The sequence below is a fragment of the Canis aureus genome, chromosome 18 (assembly GCF_053574225.1).
Source record: "Canis aureus isolate CA01 chromosome 18, VMU_Caureus_v.1.0, whole genome shotgun sequence".
NCBI classification, from domain to species: Eukaryota; Metazoa; Chordata; class Mammalia; order Carnivora; family Canidae; genus Canis; species Canis aureus.
Genome location: NC_135628.1, coordinates 43,148,975 through 43,169,431, shown reverse-complemented (window position 1 = coordinate 43,169,431; position 20,457 = coordinate 43,148,975). Strand labels below are relative to the sequence as shown.

The following is a 20,457-nucleotide window of genomic DNA, read 5'->3' as shown; positions in this document are numbered from 1 at the left end:
TCCCAGTTCTTAAAAGAATAAAAGGAGAACCTTAAGTCATGTTAATTTTTAATAATCGTGTTTTATTGGCATCATCTTTTGGGACAACCTGTATCTCATTAAATGCCCATGATAATCTAACATATGAAGTATGAAAGATACAAATACATTTCATATAGGATTTCAATGATCATCTTATGGTCAATGTCAGGATAGGCTTTTTAGGTTATCTAATGTGGAAAGCATTTACTTACAAGCCATTAAAGCTCTTATGGTTAAATCTAGGGAGTGTACTCTGATAGGATTTAAATGTAGTCCTTTCTATTTCTGTGATTTTATTAGTTTAATTAGTAAAAATTCAGTACTACAAACATTCTTCATATAGAAAAATATAAGGTATTCTTTATGGTGTGCTTTATAGTGGAATAAAGGATATGTTGTATCAATTATTCCTTATGAGTTATGGAACTTTATGTACATTATTACATTTAATCTTTACAATGGCCCTCAGAAATAAATATCATTTTCTTAACAAAATGGATGTTGTCATTAACAGACTTGTCAAGATCCTAGGTCTGTCTAGCTTAAAAGCTTTTTCAATTCACTACACCCCATTGCATTTAATCAGTCTGTCAGAACAAATGGGATATATACATAACACTGAATTACACTGGCCAAGTTTAAAGTCAAAATAATTATCATACTGGTATCACATAAAATCCTTCTATCATTTCAGAAGTGGGAAATACCATTAAGAACTGTGATGATCTAAAATTAAGTTGAAAGCTGAAGCCAGATTTAGGACATGAATCTAAGGGTCTGGTCCTACCTAGCTATTAAGCCTTACCTCAGCTTTTTTCCTTATGCAAATCCCCAACTCATTGTTTTTAAAAGCACTTTTATGGTACAGCCTTAGTTATGCTCTTCCTAAGAATTTGAGTATAATCTGTTATTTGTAGGAAACCATTGAAGATTTTATAGAAGGTAAATCCAAAAGACTTGACTACCACTGCCCCTTTGCCTACATACTTCTCTGATCACATCCTTAACCCTATATCACCGAAGCTAACTAACTCTATACCTTAAGCTCTAGAAGAGAGCAAGACATGCTTTTTTCCTTATTCCCCTCTAAAAGAAATGTTTTGACAGCATAGAATCTTTAGAGATATAGTTGGGCCCCTAGGGTTTGTACATTTTGGTACAAAGTGGCAGGAATGTAATGAATTTAGGCAGCTAGTCTTAACCTTTTTTTCCTTTCTTTCTCTGTCTCTTCTCACCATCAGAGAAATCTAGGCTAGAGCAGCCAGTGGACCTTGTGTTTTACATATAGCATAGCTAAATACTCTGGGTTAAGAGACTGCATAAGGATTAGAAGTTTGGTACCAAAATTAGTAATAAATAGCATTGATTTTCTTAGAGTGTCCTTTCTACTCATTTCCTAGTGGGGAATGGGTTTTCAAGGATTTGGGAATTCAGGACATTGTTCCTATTTTATTCCTTTTGTTATTTTATTGGATAATTAATAACCCACACTGCCCTGTTTACACTCTTTAAAGGTTTCTTTCAGGAAATACTATTCAAAATATATCTATAATGCAAATACTTTTCATCACCTCAATTTGTACCATCCTCGCATATGAAACTGTAATTCGTTAACTAGATTACTCTAGTATCCTCCAGATTAGTCTCCCTATTTCTATCTGTGCCTTCCTGTGTTCTCAACACAGTAGCTAGGAGAATTTTTTTTTCACTTTTTTATTTTAAACCAATCTTAGACTTACAGAAATGTTGCAAAAATAAGACAGAGGGGGCACCTGGGTGGCTCAGTTGATTAAGCATATGACTAGATTTAGGCTCAGGTCATGATCTCAGGATCCTGGGATCAAGCCCCACATTGGAACCCTCACTCGGCAGGGAGGAGTCTACTTGTCTCCCTCTCCCTCTGCTCGCTCTCTCTCTCTCAAATAAATCTTCAAAAAAAAAAAAAAAAAAAAGTAGGACAGGGACTTCCTGCCTACACTTCACCCAGCTTGATGTAATGTAAACATCTTGTATAATCATAGTATAATTATCAAAACTAAGAAATTAACATTGGTGAAATAAATATTAACCTATTATATACTTTATTTGGTTTTTACCAGTTTTCCATTTATGACTTTGTTTTCTGTTCTAGAATTCAATCTCTGATGTCATGTGGCATTTAGTTCTCACATTTCCTTAAATCTCCCCTAATCTGTGAATATTTGTACAGTCACTTCTCATGTTTTGTGGCCTTGACACTTTTGAAGAGTGCTGGCCGGTTACTTTGTAGAATGTCACTCAATTTGAGTTTATCTGATACTTTCGTATATTTAGGTCGACGTTATGCACTTTTTCACAAGAATACTACAGTAGTAATGTGCTTTTTTTAGTGTACTAAGTCAGGGGAAATGATGTCAATATGTTATTGGTGGTATTAATCTTAATCCCTTGGTTAAGGTGGTATTTCCCATGTTTCTTCATTGTAAAATTGCCACTTTTCACTTTGTGATTATTAAATATCTTCCCTGAGATATTTATATACTCTATACAAATAATTCTGTTTTTCCTAACTTTCACTAAAAAAATCAATCTACCCGGTATGATAAAACAAGAAAAAGAAAAGGCAAGTAGGTGTTAAAGGAAGATATAAAACTTCCCCTCTTCATAGAAGACATTGAGCCTACTTTAGACAAAATATCTACCAAAAAACTCCTAGAATAGATTAATTTAGCAAATTTATAGTTTACAAGGTCTAATATATGAATTCAGTTGTATTTCTATATACTAGAAATGAACAATAGGAACTTAAAAAATTTTATAGTACCATTCATAATAGCACTCCCCCAAAATAAATATGTATATATTTAACAAAATACGTATGCCATTTGTATGATGCAACCAATTTACAAAACACTGAAAAGACAGAGTAGACATAAATAAATTTTTTTTAAGATTTTATTTATTTATTCATGAGAGACAGAGAGGCAGAGGGAGAAGCAGGCTCCATGCAGGGAGCCTGATGTGGGACTCAATCCCTCTACTCTGGGGTCACGCCCTGAGCCAAAGACAGACGCTGAAACCATTGAGCCACCCAGGTGTCCCAGACATAAATAAATTGACAGAAATATCATGTGCATGGATCAGGACACTCAATATTGTTAAGATGTCAGTTCTTCTGGTAATCAAGATAATACAGTATTGCTGAAAGAATAGACACACAGAAAAATGAAACAGAATATAGAGTCCAGAATTGAATGCACACAAATATAGTCAACTATTTTTTTAACTGAAGTATTACTGATGTACAATATTATATTAGTTTTAGGTGTACAGCATAATGAATCAGTATTTGATCACCACAGTAAGTCTAATTAATTACATCCATCACCATACATACAAAGTTTCTCTTCTTACGATGAGAACTTTTTAAGATTTGCTCTCATACCAATTTTCAAATATACAATACAGTATTGCTAACTTAGTGATGTACATTACATCCCCATGACTTACTTATTTTATAACTGGAAGTTTGTACCTTTTGATTCCCTTCACTCATTTTGCCTATCCCCTATACCCTGCCCTTGACAATCACCAGTCTGTTGTCTATACCTATGAGCTGTGTTTTTGTTTGGTTCGTTGATTTTTAAGATTTCACATATAAGTGAGATCATACAGTATCTTTCTCTGACTTATTAAACTTAGCATAATGCCCTTAAGGTCCAACCATTTGTCACAAATGGCAAGACTTCATTTTTTTATATGGCTGAATAATATTCCAGTATATATATACACACACACACACACACACACACACATATATATACTTACGTATATATTTATATATATATGTCATATATGTCATTTTCCTTATGTATTCATCCATTAGTGGATACTTGGTTGTTTTCATATTTTGGTTATTGTAAGTAGTGCTGCATGAATGCATGAATCTTTTCAAGTTAGTGTATTTGTTTTCTTTTGGATAAATACCCAGAATTGCTGGATCATACAGTAGTTCTATTTTTAATTTTTGAGGAGCCACCTCAGTGGTTTCCCTAGTGGCTACATCAATTTGCATTCCCACCAACACTATCCAGGGGCTTCCTTTCTTCACATCCTCACCAACACTTTTTATTTCTTGTCTTTTTTATAATAGCCATTCTAACATCTAAGGTGATGACGCCTTATGTTTTTTATTTGTATTTTCATGATGATTAGTGATGCTGACCCATCTTTTCATGTACCTGTTGACCATATATCTGTATGTCTTCGGAAAAATGTCCAGATCCTCTGTTCATCTTTGAATGGATTGCTTTTTGTTACTGAGTTGATTGAATTCTTTATATATTTTGGATATTAGCCCCTTATCAGATAAATGATTTGCAAATATTTTCTTTCCATTTTGTAGGTTGCCTTTTCATTTTGTTGATGGTTTCCTTTGTTGTGTAGAAGCTGTTTAGTTTGATATCCCACTTGTTTATTTTTGCTTTTGTTGCCTTGCTTTTGGTGTCTATGCCAAAAATCATCGTTAAGAGTGATATCGAGGAGCTTGCCACCTGTTTTTTTCTAGGAGCTTTATGGTTTTCAGGTTTTACATTCACATCTTTAATCCATTTTTTTTAAAGATTTTATTTATTTATTCATGAGAGACACAGAGAGAGAGAGGCAGAGACACAGGCAGAGGGAGAATCAGGCTCCATGCAGGGAGCCGGATGTGGGACTCGATCCCAGGTCTCCAGGATCACACCCTGGACTGAAGGTGGTGCTAAACCGCTGAGCCACAAAGGGGGTGGTGGATGCCCTCTTTAATTCATTTTGATTTAATTTCTGTGGATAGGGAAGCCCCGGTGGCTCAGTGGTTTAGTGCTGCCTTCAGCCCTGGGATCGAGTTAAGAGAAGCTACAGACTAGAAGAAATATTTGCAAATCACATTTATCACAAGACTTTTTTTTTTTTACAGAATATATAAGGAACTCAAATTCAACAGTAATCCATCTTAAAAACTGTTGAGACATTTTAGGGCGGCCCCGGGTGGCTCAGCAGTTTAGCGCCGCCTTCAGCCCAGGGCGTGATCCTGGAGACCCGGGATTGAGTCCCATGGCAGGCTCACTGCATGGAGCCGGCCTCTCCCTCTGCCTGTGTCTCTGCCTCTCTCTCTCTCTTTCTCTCATTAATAAATAAATAAATAAATCTTAAAAAAAAACTGTTGAGACATTTTAGATATACAATCAAGATACACTCGTGGCAAGTAAGTATATCAAAGCGTGATCCATATCATTAATCGTTAGGAAATATCTAAGAAATATCTTTAATATTAATATTAAAACCATTATGTGGTACCACAGTACATCCATTAGGATGGCTACCATAAGGGATAAAAAGGGAAGAAAACTCCCAACAAACTGATAATTCCAGATGTTGACTGAGATACAGAGCAACTGTAACTCTCATACATGGCAGATAGGAATGAATTGGTACATCTGCTCTGGAAAGCAGTTTAGTAGCTTCTAATGAAGTTAAACAAATGACTTACATATCCCAGCAATTCCATTCCTGGACATTTGCCCAAGAGAAATTAAAGCATACATCCACATAAAACTTGTATGTGAATGTTATGATAGCTTTATTAACAGTTGTCAAAACCTGGAAATAACCAACCTGTCTTTTAATATGTGAGTAGGTAAACAGTGGTACACCCATGCAATGGAATACTAGTCAGCAATAAAAATGATCAAACTATTGATTCATATATCAATATCAATAAACTATGAATGCATTTTTCTAAAAATGCTAAAGCCTGAAAGATGTAGCTTAAAACATGTAATGGCTCATTGTTGCATGTAGAATAAAATCACATCCTTACACTGTTTATCTTTCTACTCCCACTAGAATATAAACCCCATAGGTTCAATGATTTTTTTTGTTCATACATAATTTGTCAACTGAAGAAAGATATTGATACTGCTGGTTTACAGACAAGAAAACAAAAGTTACTTGCTAACATAAAAACAGAATTTGAGCACAAGTCTTTCCAACTCCAACACTTTTCCTTGCGATCACACTGTGTGCCAGTACCTTTGGAATTGCAATTTCAAAACTAATCTGTGGTCCTCAACTCTGACCTGCATGTTGTAATCAAGTGGGAGGCTTTTTAAGATCCCTTTCTGGTACTTAGACCAGATGAAATCACCTCTCCAGGTTATTCTGATGCATAGTGATGAATGAAAATAACTAAAGATTAATAGTGCTTGTTGAATTAGAGAATGAACACAGTTCTTGGATTTCAACCTACAGTGGAATGGGGTTGGGACTTACTGTTTGAATGAACTTACTACTTGTTTCTTCTGGCTAAGAGATGTTTAGTTGTAGATTTATAATTGCTATTCTTATCAGTAGTGCAGACAGTTGCAGAAGGATGAATTAGAAGTAGATGGTTGATGTGTATAACAAGTTTTCTTTAAAAAAAAAAACAAGTTTTCTTCTAGATAGATGACGAATGGGAACCAATGATATCATTTAGGTCAATAACTTCAATCTATGATTATGACTTTAAAAATAATTTACTTCTGTAAATTCTGAAGTACAGAGAACTTCTAAAACAGAGAAGTTAAGAGCATGTTATTTCTGAAGAACTTCATATTCTATAAAAGATTTCTGGGAGTAGTTTATTAATTTGGGTGCACTTGAAATTTTTTTCAGATTATTAACCTGTGAAAAGGGAAGTTAAAAGACAAAGATTTAAAGCAAGAGTTATAGAACTCTTCATAATTAAAAGTTAATCAGAAATTAAGGAATGCTTTCTAGAGTCCATTGACAGGCTACATTTTTCTTACTTTTTTCATTAAATAACTTATCAAGTACTATAGTTTCCCACTTTTCCTGTAAAACTTAAAAGCCCCAAATAAGGAATTGTTTTCACCCCTTTGCTTGTCCTTCACCTGCCTCATGAAGCTCTGTATATTAATTTATCTTAGAGTTGGGGAAATATTACTTACCAGTTTGATTCAAACAAAGAGGGAACAGTCACCTCAGGTTATACTAGCTGTGGTTATGAAAAAGTTAAAGGACACATCTGGCAAATTTCTAGGTGAGACTTGTAAGGATCATCTGAGAGAATGGAGCTATGATTTTTAAATGATGCATTTCCTGCTGATTTTCAGGCTTATTGAACTCAAATTTTAAAAATGAAACAGACTTGAAAATAACTGAGAACCACAAAAAGGTTTCTAGATGCCATTATGCTTTTCACCATGAGTGACAGCACATTTAGAGTATTATTGGTTTTTTTTAAGTATCTTGTTATTTTAAATAAATACCCCAAGATATCATTGCTTTATTAGATATTTCTTTTTTCACATCTTGGATAGAATTTACTTTTCTTATAGAGCACTTGCTTAAGTCTTCAGTATATTATGATAAGTTTAAGACTGTCAGAATGAGGGATCTTCTCTCATTCTAGATGAAATGATAAAGGAATAGTACTTTAGTCTACAGATTTTAGCAACCCTCTGAAAAATTTTTAAAAATTTAAATTATGTAGTGATCCAATGTATGTATATACATATTTATACTGTGTATATTATGCATAAAACACATACTTACATACATTATAAATAGGGTGGTTATTTGACAAAATGCCAACTGTAGTTCTTTCAGTTATCTTTTGTCTGTCTTTACTCATTCTATTATACATAGGTATTTGCATATTTAAGGTAAAAATGTCAATAACAAAGAGGCCTTAAAACACTCAAATGGTGACCTCATTAAATATAGATGTGGGCCAGAAAATACACTGCTTTAGAAAGTCAGTAGTTAACACCTATCACTAAAATAGGTTTAGCAGATGTCTTACCCTGCCTGTTCATCTTCATCTCCATACTCAGATATAATCACTTGGCTAGAGGGAGTTACGAGTTTATTATACAGTGGTGTGTGCACATTGAAATCGCTCAAGTAGTTGAAGTACCAGTGCCCTTGTGCCACCCCTTAGAAACTGATTTAATTACTCTGGAGTATAGCTTGGCTAATGGGACTCTTGAAGTTCTCCAGGTTAATCAAGCCAAGGAAGGATGAGAACCTCTGTTTGATAGGAAACTTAAAAAAACAAACAAAACTCATTTGTTTTTCAGTCTGTTAATTTGTATTCTGTTCAAACTATTACTACCCTGTACAAAACTTGTGTTGAACAGGTATATATTATTTTCAACTGTATTCTTTTTTTTTTTTTCAACTGTATTCTTAAAGTTCTGTTTTAATGCCCAGCCTGCCACTGCCACTAGGTAACATTGGGTAACATGATGGATTGATTCTTATTCTGTCTCTTTTTCTCTCTCCATTCTGTTTTCTATGCTGTCCCAGTCATTAATTTTCTAAAGCATAAAACAATTATTCACTGCCATGCATAAAAGCCTTTAATTATCCATTCTTTACACATTAAAGTATGAGTTTCTTAGTTGGCCCCTATTTATTTTCAGTTCTATCTTCTGTTAGTTCAACATTAGAGATCCTGAACTCCATCTGTACTTACCATTCCTTGAATAGTCCTTTCATTTCATACCTGCCTTCACATATGTTATTTCCTTTATCACTAATTTTTATCATAATTCAAGAGTAGATTCAGAAACATTTATTGGAATGGAGCAAAATTAGCATACATTGAACATACTGGCCAAGGACTGTTGGAGTTTTTTTACTGTAACTTAACACCTATTCTGAAGTTCACATATGAGCAAAATTTCCTAGGTTTTTCACTCTCTCACAAATTGGTTGAATCTATTTTATGCATTATTTAGACAGAGATTTAAGTGTATTCAACCATGAAATTCAGTCAAGTTATTTCCTGCCCGTGTGAAAAGGAAAATTGAAAGGCTCATATATGTAGGTAACTTTCATAGTACAAAGTACAGCCTGTGAAACCTTAAGAGTCTCTGTGTGGGTAAATGTTACAGTTTAACAAGAAGTTAATTTGGGCAGTGTTAAAATTTTGAGTTTTTTTGGTCTATTAAGATAAACTTAGTAAAATGTAATTTAGTTTGTTCCCTTAGGTATGCTTCCTAGGTCTTATTAGTATTCCTAACTGTGTTTATTTAGGATACTGCTTTATAGTTGATGTTTTACAATATAATGTTTTTCTTCCATTAGAATGTGAAACATGTTGCAGAAACATTCAAGAAGTGGCTGAAGGGGGAAGGAAAAAAGTGCCACTGCCTATCAGAAAAAAACAGAAGAAAACATGGGAAATACAACCACCAAATTCCGTAAAGCACTCATCAATGGTGACGAAAACCTGGCCTGCCAAATTTATGAAAACAACCCTCAATTGAAAGAATCTCTTGATCCAAATACATCTTATGGGGAGCCCTACCAGCACAATACTCCATTACACTATGCTGCTAGACATGGAATGAATAGAATACTGGGGTAAGTATTACTGTAAACCAATTAATAAATTCGTGAAAGGAAAAAAAAGACCTTGATCTTTGAAAATATGCATGTTATATGGTATTATAGTGGATTAAACTTTTTTTAAAAGATTTATTTATTTTAGAGAGCACGAACACAAGCAAGCAAGCAAGGGTAGAGTAGAGCCTGTCCCAACATGGGGCTCTCCCAACATGGGGCCCTAGCTCACAACCCTGAGATCAAGACCTCAGCTGAAACCAAGAGTTGGATGCTTAACTGACTGTGCCACCCAGGCACCCTAGTGAATTAAACTTTCTAAAACTGATTATGCTAAGTTATTAAGTAAAATTTTTAAAATTATGCCTAAATTAGACAAAGTTTTAATAGGTTGGTTCACATATTCTTGTGGCTATAAATATATTTTGATCCTCGGTATGTTTCATAGTATGATATCTTGGTAATAGTTTAGTGTTTAATTTACAGCATTTCAATTCCAGAAAAGTACTTACCAGCTATGAAAAAATTGCAGGGAATGGTGCCTACATCAAAGTTTTCAGCTCTAATTAGCTAGTTTGAATTGAAAAAACATGCATTTGCCTTATCTAGTCATAATCAGATTTGAGTTTCCTTCCTTTTTTTTTTTTTTTAATATTTTTTTCTTTATTTATTTATGATAGTCACACAGAGAGAGAGAGAGAGAGAGAGAGAGAGAGGCAGAGACACAGGCAAAGGGAGAAGCAGGCTCCACGCACCGGGAGCCCGACGTGGGATTCGATCCCGGATCTCCAGGATCGCGCCCTGGGCCAAAGGCAGGCGCCAAACCGCTGCGCCACCCAGGGATCCCGAGTTTCCTTCCTTTTAATGGGGTTCATTTACTTGAAAAGACTTCTTCTAAAAGCAAAACAGGGCAGCCCTAGTGGCGCAGCGGTTTAGTGCCGCCTGCAGCCCAGGGCGTGATCCTGGAGACCCTGGATCGAGTCCCACGTCGGGCTCTCTGCATGGAGCCTGCTTCTCCCTCTGCCTGTGTCTCTGCCTCTCATTCTCTCTCTGTATCTCTATGAATAAATAAATAAAATCTTAAAAATAAATAAATAAATAAAAGCAACACATTTCCTTAAAACCAAAAATACTAAGAAACTTAAAATCTCCAACAAGAAAGCATCAGTGACAGCAAACACATTTATGTGAAGATTCCTACCACATTACATGAGAAATAAATTTTATATTTGCTAGTTTATAAAGTGAGAGAAGCAGAGGGTAGTTCGAAAACAAATTTAGTGTTTTTAGAAGTAGATTATGCAGCTATGAAAGTCTGATGCCGGAAGAGGAGGACTTTATTTACATAGTGAAATAAAATTCATAAAGCAGTATTCAAAGCTCTTTAGAACTTGATAAAAAAAGTTTCAACCTATTTTATATTTCTTTTAATACAAATTGTTGTTCAAATTAAGCTGTTCTTTTTGGTTTCTTTGAAACGTCATGTGTGCTTTGTCCTGTGCATGCTGTTTTCTCTGCTAGGAGTCCCCTCCCCAACTCCTCTCAGCTTTCTCTTTCTTATCTAAGTCTTAACCTTCCTTCAAAGCAGGATTTATCTATCTTATTAGCCTGTCCCAACCCAAAGGAATGTCAATCTTTTTTTTTAACTTCTGTGGGATTTTATGTATGTATTACTTATTTGGTATATACTACATATCATTGTACTTTAAAATTTTGTATATTTCTCTCCACCTCAGTTAATACTTCTTTTAATGTACCTCTTTTGTACTTCTAGCATCTAGCATAATATCGAACACAAAGTTAATAACAGTTTTATAAATCATTGCACAAGAAAATATTTTAGGATCAGGATTTGTGAACAAAAAAATTCCATGAATGAATTAAGTCATCAGACCCATGACTTTATCAAGTAGGCATCTCTGTAACTTTTCTTTTTATTAAAAATAAAATAGATATTTATTGGCTTAGTGTTTCCATAACCTCTCCTGTTTGCATTTATTTTTTGTTTTCATTTCTCTAAAGATACCTACTTAGAAGCCACCTCCAACTCATCTTGTTGGAAATTTTGTATTTTCCCCCCAATTGAGTTTTCCCTACATTAACGATACTAACATGCTGTGCTAAGATAATGGCAAATGTTTTGAGTGCTTACTGTTTTCTAGGCACTATTAACAGTGTCTACATGCATTCTCTCATATAATCCTCATTACAACTCTGGAGGTAGTTTACTCTGCATTTTAGAGGTGAGAAAACTGAAGCACAGAAAGATTAAGCAACTTGTCAGATCTCTAGCAGCTTATAAGTGACAAAGCTAATTGCCCAAATAGATGAATGTAAGCTTTAGGCTTTTTAACCACTGTGATAGCCTCTTATCTCTATAGTCAGATAAACCTATGTGTTAGGGCTGTGTAAACCACTTACTAGCAAGGCAAGTTATTTCATCACTCTGGGCTTAAGTTCCCTTATCTATAATATAGATATCTGTTACATACAGCTTGTGGGACAATTAATTAATGTGTTATATATCTATCATGCTGCCTAGGACACAGTATGTTCTCAAAAATGTTATTACTTCTCATTTCTGTAATCCTAAATATCTTCAAATCATCCTTGACTTACTCTTCCCCTTTACCTAACCTGCTACTAATACAAAGTTCTCTAAGTTTTATCTCTGGAATTCATTTCTTTCCATTCCCATTGCCCCAAACTTAGCTCACTCCTCTCAACCTGTGCTTGATTTTCAACATTAAAAATATCTGATTCCTAAGTGTTCTTTTTGCAAGCCTTTTCCTCTCATATTCTCTTGTCCAGATTAATCTTGCTCAATTATATCCTTTTTAATGTTTTTTCCATTGTGACAAAACTGTAACAATACCCTATTGTCTGCTTTATTCTCTTTGGCTTCCAAAGCTCCCTTGACCTTGCCCTCATTCTACCCAGTCAGCCCGATTTCTCATTACTCTCAAACAAGCTCCTATAGTGAGGCTGGTTGACTTCTTCCGTGCTCTCCCCATCTTTAGAAATGCCACCGCCTTAGAGCTTTATTTGTGTTGCTCCTTGATTCTCAAATGTCTTCTTTCTCTTCTAATTGCCTCTCCTTTAAGTCCTAACTTGGTTTCTGCTTTGTTCATGAATTTACCTCTAACTACTCTGACCTGCAGTATTTTTTGTTTTCTGAAATCCTACAACTTAGATTTTAAACCATCTTATTATTATTAAACTTCTCTTCTCCACTCAACTGTAAAGATTGTAAATACAATGCTAGACACTTAATAATGTTTTCAATAAATTAAATATTGAAAGCTTAATCTATTAAAGCTTTTTTTTTAATTTAAGTATTTTCAGTGAGATTACAGAACTTTTAGCTTGCTAACATTGAACACTATGATGATATTTAAAGCAAGTCTAAAACTTGCTTGGAATACTAAAGTAAAATATATTTAAGTATTGTTATTACTAAGATAATATGTATTTTTAACACAAAAGAAACCAAGTAGCAAAATGTTTTTTAACCATTTATAGTACAGTTTACAAATATACTTCCTAAAATTGGAAAACACTGTTAAGAAAGTTATCAAACAAGCATGTCTAAGGACTTAGAGATCCTGAGACTTTCAGGAGGTACACAAGGTCAAATCTGTTTTTGTACTAATACTTGGGTGTTATTTGCCTTTTTCACTGTGTTGACATTTGCAATGTAAGTACAAAAACTGGAGGATAAAACTGTTGATGCTTGTAGATGAATTAAGACAGTGGTAGTCAGTCTTACAAGTAATCATTGTATTCATCACTGCCTGCCACTTTCAGTCAAAAAAAAAAAAAGCCAGCTTCACTTATCAAGTATCCTTGATGAAGCAGTAAAAGTTATTTTTTTAGTAAAAGTTATTTTTTTTTTAATTAATCTCCATCTTTGAGTACACATCTTCTTAATAGTCCATATGACTGATGGGAAGAATACCTAAAGCACTTCTGAATACTGAAGTATATGATAGCTTTGAATAAGAGCACTTTGCTATTTGAGTCTAAGTTGAACCACAGCTTTTTCATGAAACACCATTTTAAGCTAAAAACAACAACAAAAACTGGTTATTTGGACTAGGATACGTGGCTGACATTTTCTTGAAAATGAATTATGTGAGCCTATCAATTCAAAGAAAAGCTGTTGCTAATGATAAAACTTGAGCTTTCAAATGAATATTCAAATTTTGAAAAACTTGTATCACTACCTCTATCTTGGCAGCTCCCAGATACTTACAGACTTTTATGATAAGATTGGCATTGTTATAAACTAATGTGATTTTCTAAAATATTATATAGTGAAAAGTGACAATGTCTAAAAAATCTGCATAACTCAGTTAATCGGTATTTTTGGAAGATAGTATGTGATTTTTAAAAATTACACATGGGTAAAAAAATATATTCAAATGAAAAGTAGACCGGTAGACTTTAATGTAACGGAGTACAAAAAGTTCACTGATGTGTTTCAGATTTTACATTGCAAGTAATCTAAGAAATGGCCACTTGTTGAATTTTTGGTATACTATCAAATATGAATATTTATAGTTCTCTGAAAAAGCATTTTAAAATACTACTCCTTTTTCTAACATTATAGAGGCTGGATTTTCTTCATATGCTTTGAACCAAAAGAACTTATCACAACAGATAGAATACCATGAGAATTCATCTTCTGTTAGCTAGACATTAAAAGAAATTTAGTTTTTTTCATTTTAAGTTGTTAAGAATATTTAATGTGTAATGGGTTTTTTAGTGAATAATTTTTTTTATTTTTTTATTTTTATTTTTATTTTTTTTAGGATTTTATTTATTTATTCATAGAGACAGAGAGAGAGAGGCAGAGACACAGACAGAGGGAGAAGCAGGCTCCATGCAGGGAGCCTGACGTGAGACTCGATCCAGGGTCTCCAGGATCACGCCCTAGGCTGCAGGCAGCGCTAAACTGCTGCGCCACCGGGGCTGCCCAGTGAATAATTATTTTTTAAATGTCTGTTTTAATTTTTATCTTTTTTTTTTTTTTTTTATGATAGTCACAGAGAGAAAGAGAGAGAGAGGCAGAGACACAGGCAGAGGGAGAAGCAGGCTCCATGCACCGGGAGCCCGACGTGGGATTCGATCCCGGGTCTCCAGGATCGCGCCCTGGGCCAAAGGCAGGCGCCAAACCGCTGCGCCACCCAGGGATCCCTGTTTTAATTTTTAATATGATAACTGTCAATATACATAGCCCCACATAAACAAAAATTCTTAGGAAACTTCCCTAATTTTTAAAGTTGTAAAAGAGGGACACTGGGGTGGCTCAGTAATTGAGCATCTGCCTTTGACTCAGGTCGTGATCTGGGATTGAGTCCCTGCATCAGGCTCCCTGCGAGGAGCCTGCTTCTCCCTCTGCCTATGTCTCTGCCTCTCTCCCTGTGTCTCTCATGAATAAATAAATAAAATCTTTTTAAACAATTAAAAATAAAAATAAATAAACAATAAAGTTGTAAAAGAGACCTGTGACCAAAAAGTTTAAGAATTGCTGATCTGTTCAATATTCTTGACTCTTCTAAGCAGGAATATATCTGTCTTTTTCTGTCATGTGGTTATCATTCTATTGAATGAGTATTTAAAGTCCTATAGGAAATATGACCTATATTCTCTTTAATTACCAGTTTGGACTACTTTTATGATTTGGCCATATGTTTTATACTTAACTTTGTACTTATATGTTTACTTTATACTTTCAATTTCAGCCTAAAGTTTTAGAGTATTTTCTTCTTTGTTTCCTTAATTGTTTGGAGAGATCAGTGGCTTATAATTTCTTTATTAAAGCTTTTTAACATCATATACTAGAATCAGAACAAATTATTGTTCTCTTTTCCTAAGAATACACAACTCTGATTTCCTAAATCTATATATTTTGTTTTTCAAAAATTGATTTAGATAAGAAAATAACAAATTATATTAAATGTTTAGTTGCTTTTGGAATTAAGAAATTACTCTGTTTTTAAAAGATGTTATTTGTTTATTCAAGAGAGAGAGCACATGTGAGCTGCAGAGGGACAGAGGGAGAGGGACAAACTGCGCTGAGCGTGGAGCCCAATGCGGGACTTGATCTTACCACCCTGAGCCAAAACCAAGAGTTGGACATTTAACCAACCGAGCCACCAAGGCATCCCACGAAATTACTCTTCTTAACACTGTCATGTAGAATAAGGTTAAATAGCATTTACTCATCAGCATTAAATAAAATAGCAAATCTGTTTTAATTATTTGTGTTTTAGATAGCTTCAAATATTTCATTGTATTTACCCTTGGTAGACTTCCTAACAAACTAATGACCATTTTTTCTCATGATTCCTCATTTAATCTGAGGTACCTGTCTATGGCTTCAGTATAATCCCTGACTCAGCTTGGCTAGCTTCCTAATGCTTGAAATACATGGATAGACAAAGGTATATATACTTAGTCAAGGACCTGGTAGCCATAGAAAGCCTCCATGTGGAATAAGACCTTGCTTTTATCACCATTTCCTTTACCTTTATGGTACGTGCAATAGCAGGCATAACTTTCCTCTTTTTAGGCAAAATAATATGGTAAAAGTAGTTTACAGTTTAGCAGCTAGTTTGCATTCATATCTCTCTGAACCCAAATGCTGTTTATTTACATTATACCACATCACAGTGCCTCCTTCATGAGAAACTAAGTCCATATTCATAAATAGTTACTACTTAATGTAGCAAAAACACTATTAGACTTTGCAATCAGTGTGTCCTAGTTACGAGAAGTCATGTATAAAATGAGAATTATAGGGGATCCCTGGGTGGCTCAGCGGTTTGGTGCCTGCCTTTGGCCCAGGGTGTGATCCTGGAGTCCCGGGGCTGAGTCCCACATCAGGCTCCCTGCATGGAGCCTGCTTCTCCCTCTGCCAATGTCTCTGCCTCTCTCATTCTCTCTCTCTCTCTCTCTGTGTCTCTCATGAATAAATAAATAAAATCTTTAAAAAAACAAAAAAAGAAATAAAATGAGAATTATAATACTTATTCTGTAAATTTTACAGAGTAGCTTCTTTGCTTCTTTAGAAATAAAAAGGGCCTGTCTTATAGTGTAAATAAAACATAAAACCTTCTTAATTAATATCAAGCTTTGAGAATTAAAAGAGTTTCTAATTCTTGATTTCTGTTTTTTAGCTCTTATGTTTTAGGAGTTACTAAGTTCTTTTAATGGGTTAAACGGATTTAAATGAATTAAAATTCTCCTCTCCTATCCCTCCTTGCCTACAAACTTCATACAGACAGGAACTTAATTTGTTTTCTTCACAGTATGCCTAAGTTTTAAAATATTACCTGCCAAATAACAACTGTTCAGTACTTGTTGCATGAAAGAGAAGAGTTAAAAGGAACTGAAGTTACATGTATGTGTTAGTGACTGGGAGAATAGGAGTGTTGGTGGCAAGAAATTGAGCCTCTGGCAGAGCAGACTGTTATTTTGGAGGGAACTCAGTTGAATGTGAGCTGATAGAGAAATGCAAGAGAAAGGATCCTAGAAGGATTTAGAATATGGTCTAGAGGTCAGATGAGAAGTCAGACAGGATGATAGAGCATTAATGATTACCACAAAAGTAGTATTACCACAAAAGTAGTAGTAGAAGTTCTTTAATAGAACTATGATTTCACCACCATTGTCTGTCATTTGGTTCTGATAAAAATTTATAGTTTACAAAGTATATTCATAGAAGCCACTGAAAGATAAATGGCTTTGAGAATAGATTTGTTCTCTAAAAGAAATATGAAGAAGAAAATGGATTCAAGAACTGAATTTGCTTCCAGTAAGGGGTTAGGAAGTGGAGCTATCATCATGGGTAAAGAGAAGTTGTGCTAAAAAAAAAATTAAGAGATATTTGAGAAGGTGTGTACTTATGGAAACCAAGGTTAAAGAACAGTCAGGATATAAATGAATAGTCAGGAGTATCTGAGTGGCTCAGTCAGTTAAGGTCTGCCTTTGGCTCGGGTCATAATATATTGGAAATGGGAATAGGAAGGGCTAGATAAAAGTGGCTTATATAGAATCTTACAGAATCTGAATTAATTTTAATAATTTCTTCCTAATTTAAAGTTTTAAGAAAATGAAACATTTTTGTTAATGATTTCCTAGAAAAAGCTTTAATTTTGAACACATTTTAGAGTATTGTTTTAATTTTGGTTATCCGCTACAATCCCATTATAATTCAACCATTATAAATACATATTATCATCAATTGTTAACAGGAAAATATTGTATGTTTTCCTTTTTTTTTTTTTTTAAACTATTAGGCAACATTATGGTCATTTCAACAAACAAAACTATCCATGTTCCTTCCTCCTTTAAACAACTGTTAGAATTATTCTGTGTTCCCTTCTAGTTTGAGCTAAACATCTATAGACTTTGTAATGACTATAAATTTTTACTTTATAGATATTCTTATTTATGTTTCCCATTTCTCCTATAAACCAGACATTTAAGTAATTCCAAATTTTTCTATTCAGAGTAACAGTGTTGAATGTCATTGTTCCTATAGATTTTTATTTCCTTGTTTTTAAAGATTTATTTATTTATCTTAGAGAGAGACAATCTGTGCATGTGCCTGTGTCCAAAGCGGCGAGTGGCACAGGGGAAAGAGAGAGAATCTCCAGCAGACTTCCTGCTGAGGGAGGAGCCCAACATGGGGCTCAATCCCACAACCCTGAGATCATGACCTGAGCTGAAGTTAAGTCGGACACTTAATTGACTGAGCCACCCAGGGACCACAGGATTTTTATTTCTTTTAAGTTATTTCCTTTAGTATAAATTCTCAGAAGTATAGATTTACCTGGTCAAAGGATATGAAATAGTTGTTAATGAGCTATTATTATGTAATTTGCCTGAGATCACATAAAGAGTGACAGAATCTTTGGGGTGGAAGCATTATTCTGCCTACCATACTCACCTATAGTTTGGAAAGATAGAAGAATGTCTGATTTGGCTCTAATTGTAGTTTCCCAGTAGGAAGAGTTAGGGTATGAGAAACTGACATAGTTATTATAAGTAATGATAATTTATTTGTTTTTGTTCCAGAGACTCCAACATCTACTTTCAGGACAGTTCAAATCAATGTAGTGCTAAAAACCTAATGGACTGGTTTTGAAGGGCTCTACAGCTGAGCTCTCTAGACTCCTGAATGATAAGAACAGGAAATATCCAGAGTTGTCTGGGACCTTCTACTGCCTTAAAACCTCTTACACAACCTTTTTCTCATAAAAGCCTTCCAGCTTGACTAACTCATTCCAATTGATGAGTCCATCCTAACTCCCTTATGATCATTTTTTTCTGTCAGACCCATATGTCTAAGTCGAAACTAACCTAAAAACAATCCAGATGTACCTAGGGGTTAGTTTGGCTCTGCTGTCTTCCCATTTCTGTTCTGTACTTCAGCATAGAAATGCAAATGATTTCAGCCCTCCACAGTAAATGTAGGCACTCATCTCCAGATATGGGACTTAGACTCCCATTTCATAATGTATTTGTGTGTTTTCTAGTATAGGTTAACTGTATTATAGCAGGTTTTTTCCAACTCATTTTCCAATAACCTATTGAAGCCACTGAATTGGCTCACCTGTTAATCCTATAATCCTAACTCAAGGATGTATTAGGGAGCTAGGCATAACTGAGATCTAGGTTTGTCATTAGTTAAGGGAGCTCACCCAGATTTACCATTGGTAAAGGCTACCACTTTGGAATTAGATCTTGGTCTTTTAGAACTAACCACAACTTAATCACTTCATAAAATATTACACTGTGTAAATAGTGCCAGCCAATGACCTTAAAGTAGAAAAATGTTTTCTAGATTTAAAAATTTGTCCTAGACTTATGCACTACTTGCTATGCTTATACTAATTGTCACCATCCTTATGAAGTAAAGATGTAACTAGAAATTGGGCAAAACAGTAAAGAAAAAAGTTGGTGTAGAATATTTATTTAGTAATGCACCCTTAGGCATTCATGTAATTGACATATGAATCTCATGTGGCCCTTCCTATTCCTTTCCTTCCTGTATCCCTTCCTTTTTTCTTCACTTTTCCTTTATTTTTTCTTCATTTTCTTTTCTCTTTTATCCCTCTTTTATTAACAAATACTGTAAAGATACTCAGCTTTCTTTTTCTTAGTATTTTGTTCTGGAATGGAATTTTTTTAACTGTAAGAATTAGTCATTCAGCTTATTGTGAAACAGGACATCAATAGACATTAACAGCTTAGAAATAGAGTTTATTTTTTAAATTTATCTTTTGTGTGTTCTCAGTTCAAGACAAGAAGACACTGGTTTTCATTTTTTCTTTACCATTTTAGGACGTTTCTTTTTGGTAGAGATGGAAATCCAAATAAAAGGAATGTGCACAATGAAACATCTATGCATTTGTTATGTATGGGACCTCAAATTATGATATCTGAAGGAGCCCTTCATCCTCGCTTAGCACGGCCTGCAGAAGATGATTTTAGAAGAGCAGATTGTCTGCAGATGATCTTAAGATGGAAAGGAGCAAAACTTGACCAAGGAGAATATGAGAGAGCAGCTATTGATGCCGTTGATAACAAAAAAAACACACCCCTACACTATGCTGCTGCCTCAGGGATGAAAACCTGTGTTGAGGTAAAACTTGTTTTTTAATATCCTGCATTCTGTAAAATTTGTGTCTTGGTAATATGTAATAATCAGAGTTTGCTTTGCTTATCTTAACATTTACTTTAGTCCTTTTTGTCCTCTTTGTGTTTCTAAAAGAATCTGGATCCCTTTTAAATTCCCCTGTTTAGGGAAAAATTAAAAACAAACCCATAGTTAAACATAGTTGGGAATAAAATGGAATCAAGAGCAATTAAAAATTGGCTAACATTCCTGAAGATAACAGTCATCAATTAAACACTTGTTGCCTAAAGTAATGGTTCTAGTAGAGATAAATTCTACTTTTTGGCTGATTTTTTTAGAAGCCAGTTTATACATATTGGATATGGCAAATCTTAGCAAGTGGGACTGGTAGCTGTATTACCTAGAATTGA

General features: G+C 34.4%; 1 protein-coding gene across 12 annotated transcripts in view; it reads left to right on the top strand.

The window, feature by feature from the left end:
• Positions 1 to 20,457, top strand: part of ANKIB1 (ankyrin repeat and IBR domain containing 1) — a 235,388-nt gene that overhangs the window by 140,321 nt on the left and 74,610 nt on the right. For all 12 annotated transcript variants that reach the window (XM_077856993.1, XM_077856989.1, XM_077856995.1 and 9 more), the window contains 2 exons: positions 9,139 to 9,417; positions 19,753 to 20,053. In XM_077856993.1, coding sequence (XP_077713119.1) covers positions 9,230 to 9,417; positions 19,753 to 20,053 — 489 coding nt within the window. In that variant the 5' untranslated portion in view covers positions 9,139 to 9,229. The remainder of the gene's footprint in view (positions 1 to 9,138; positions 9,418 to 19,752; positions 20,054 to 20,457) is intronic.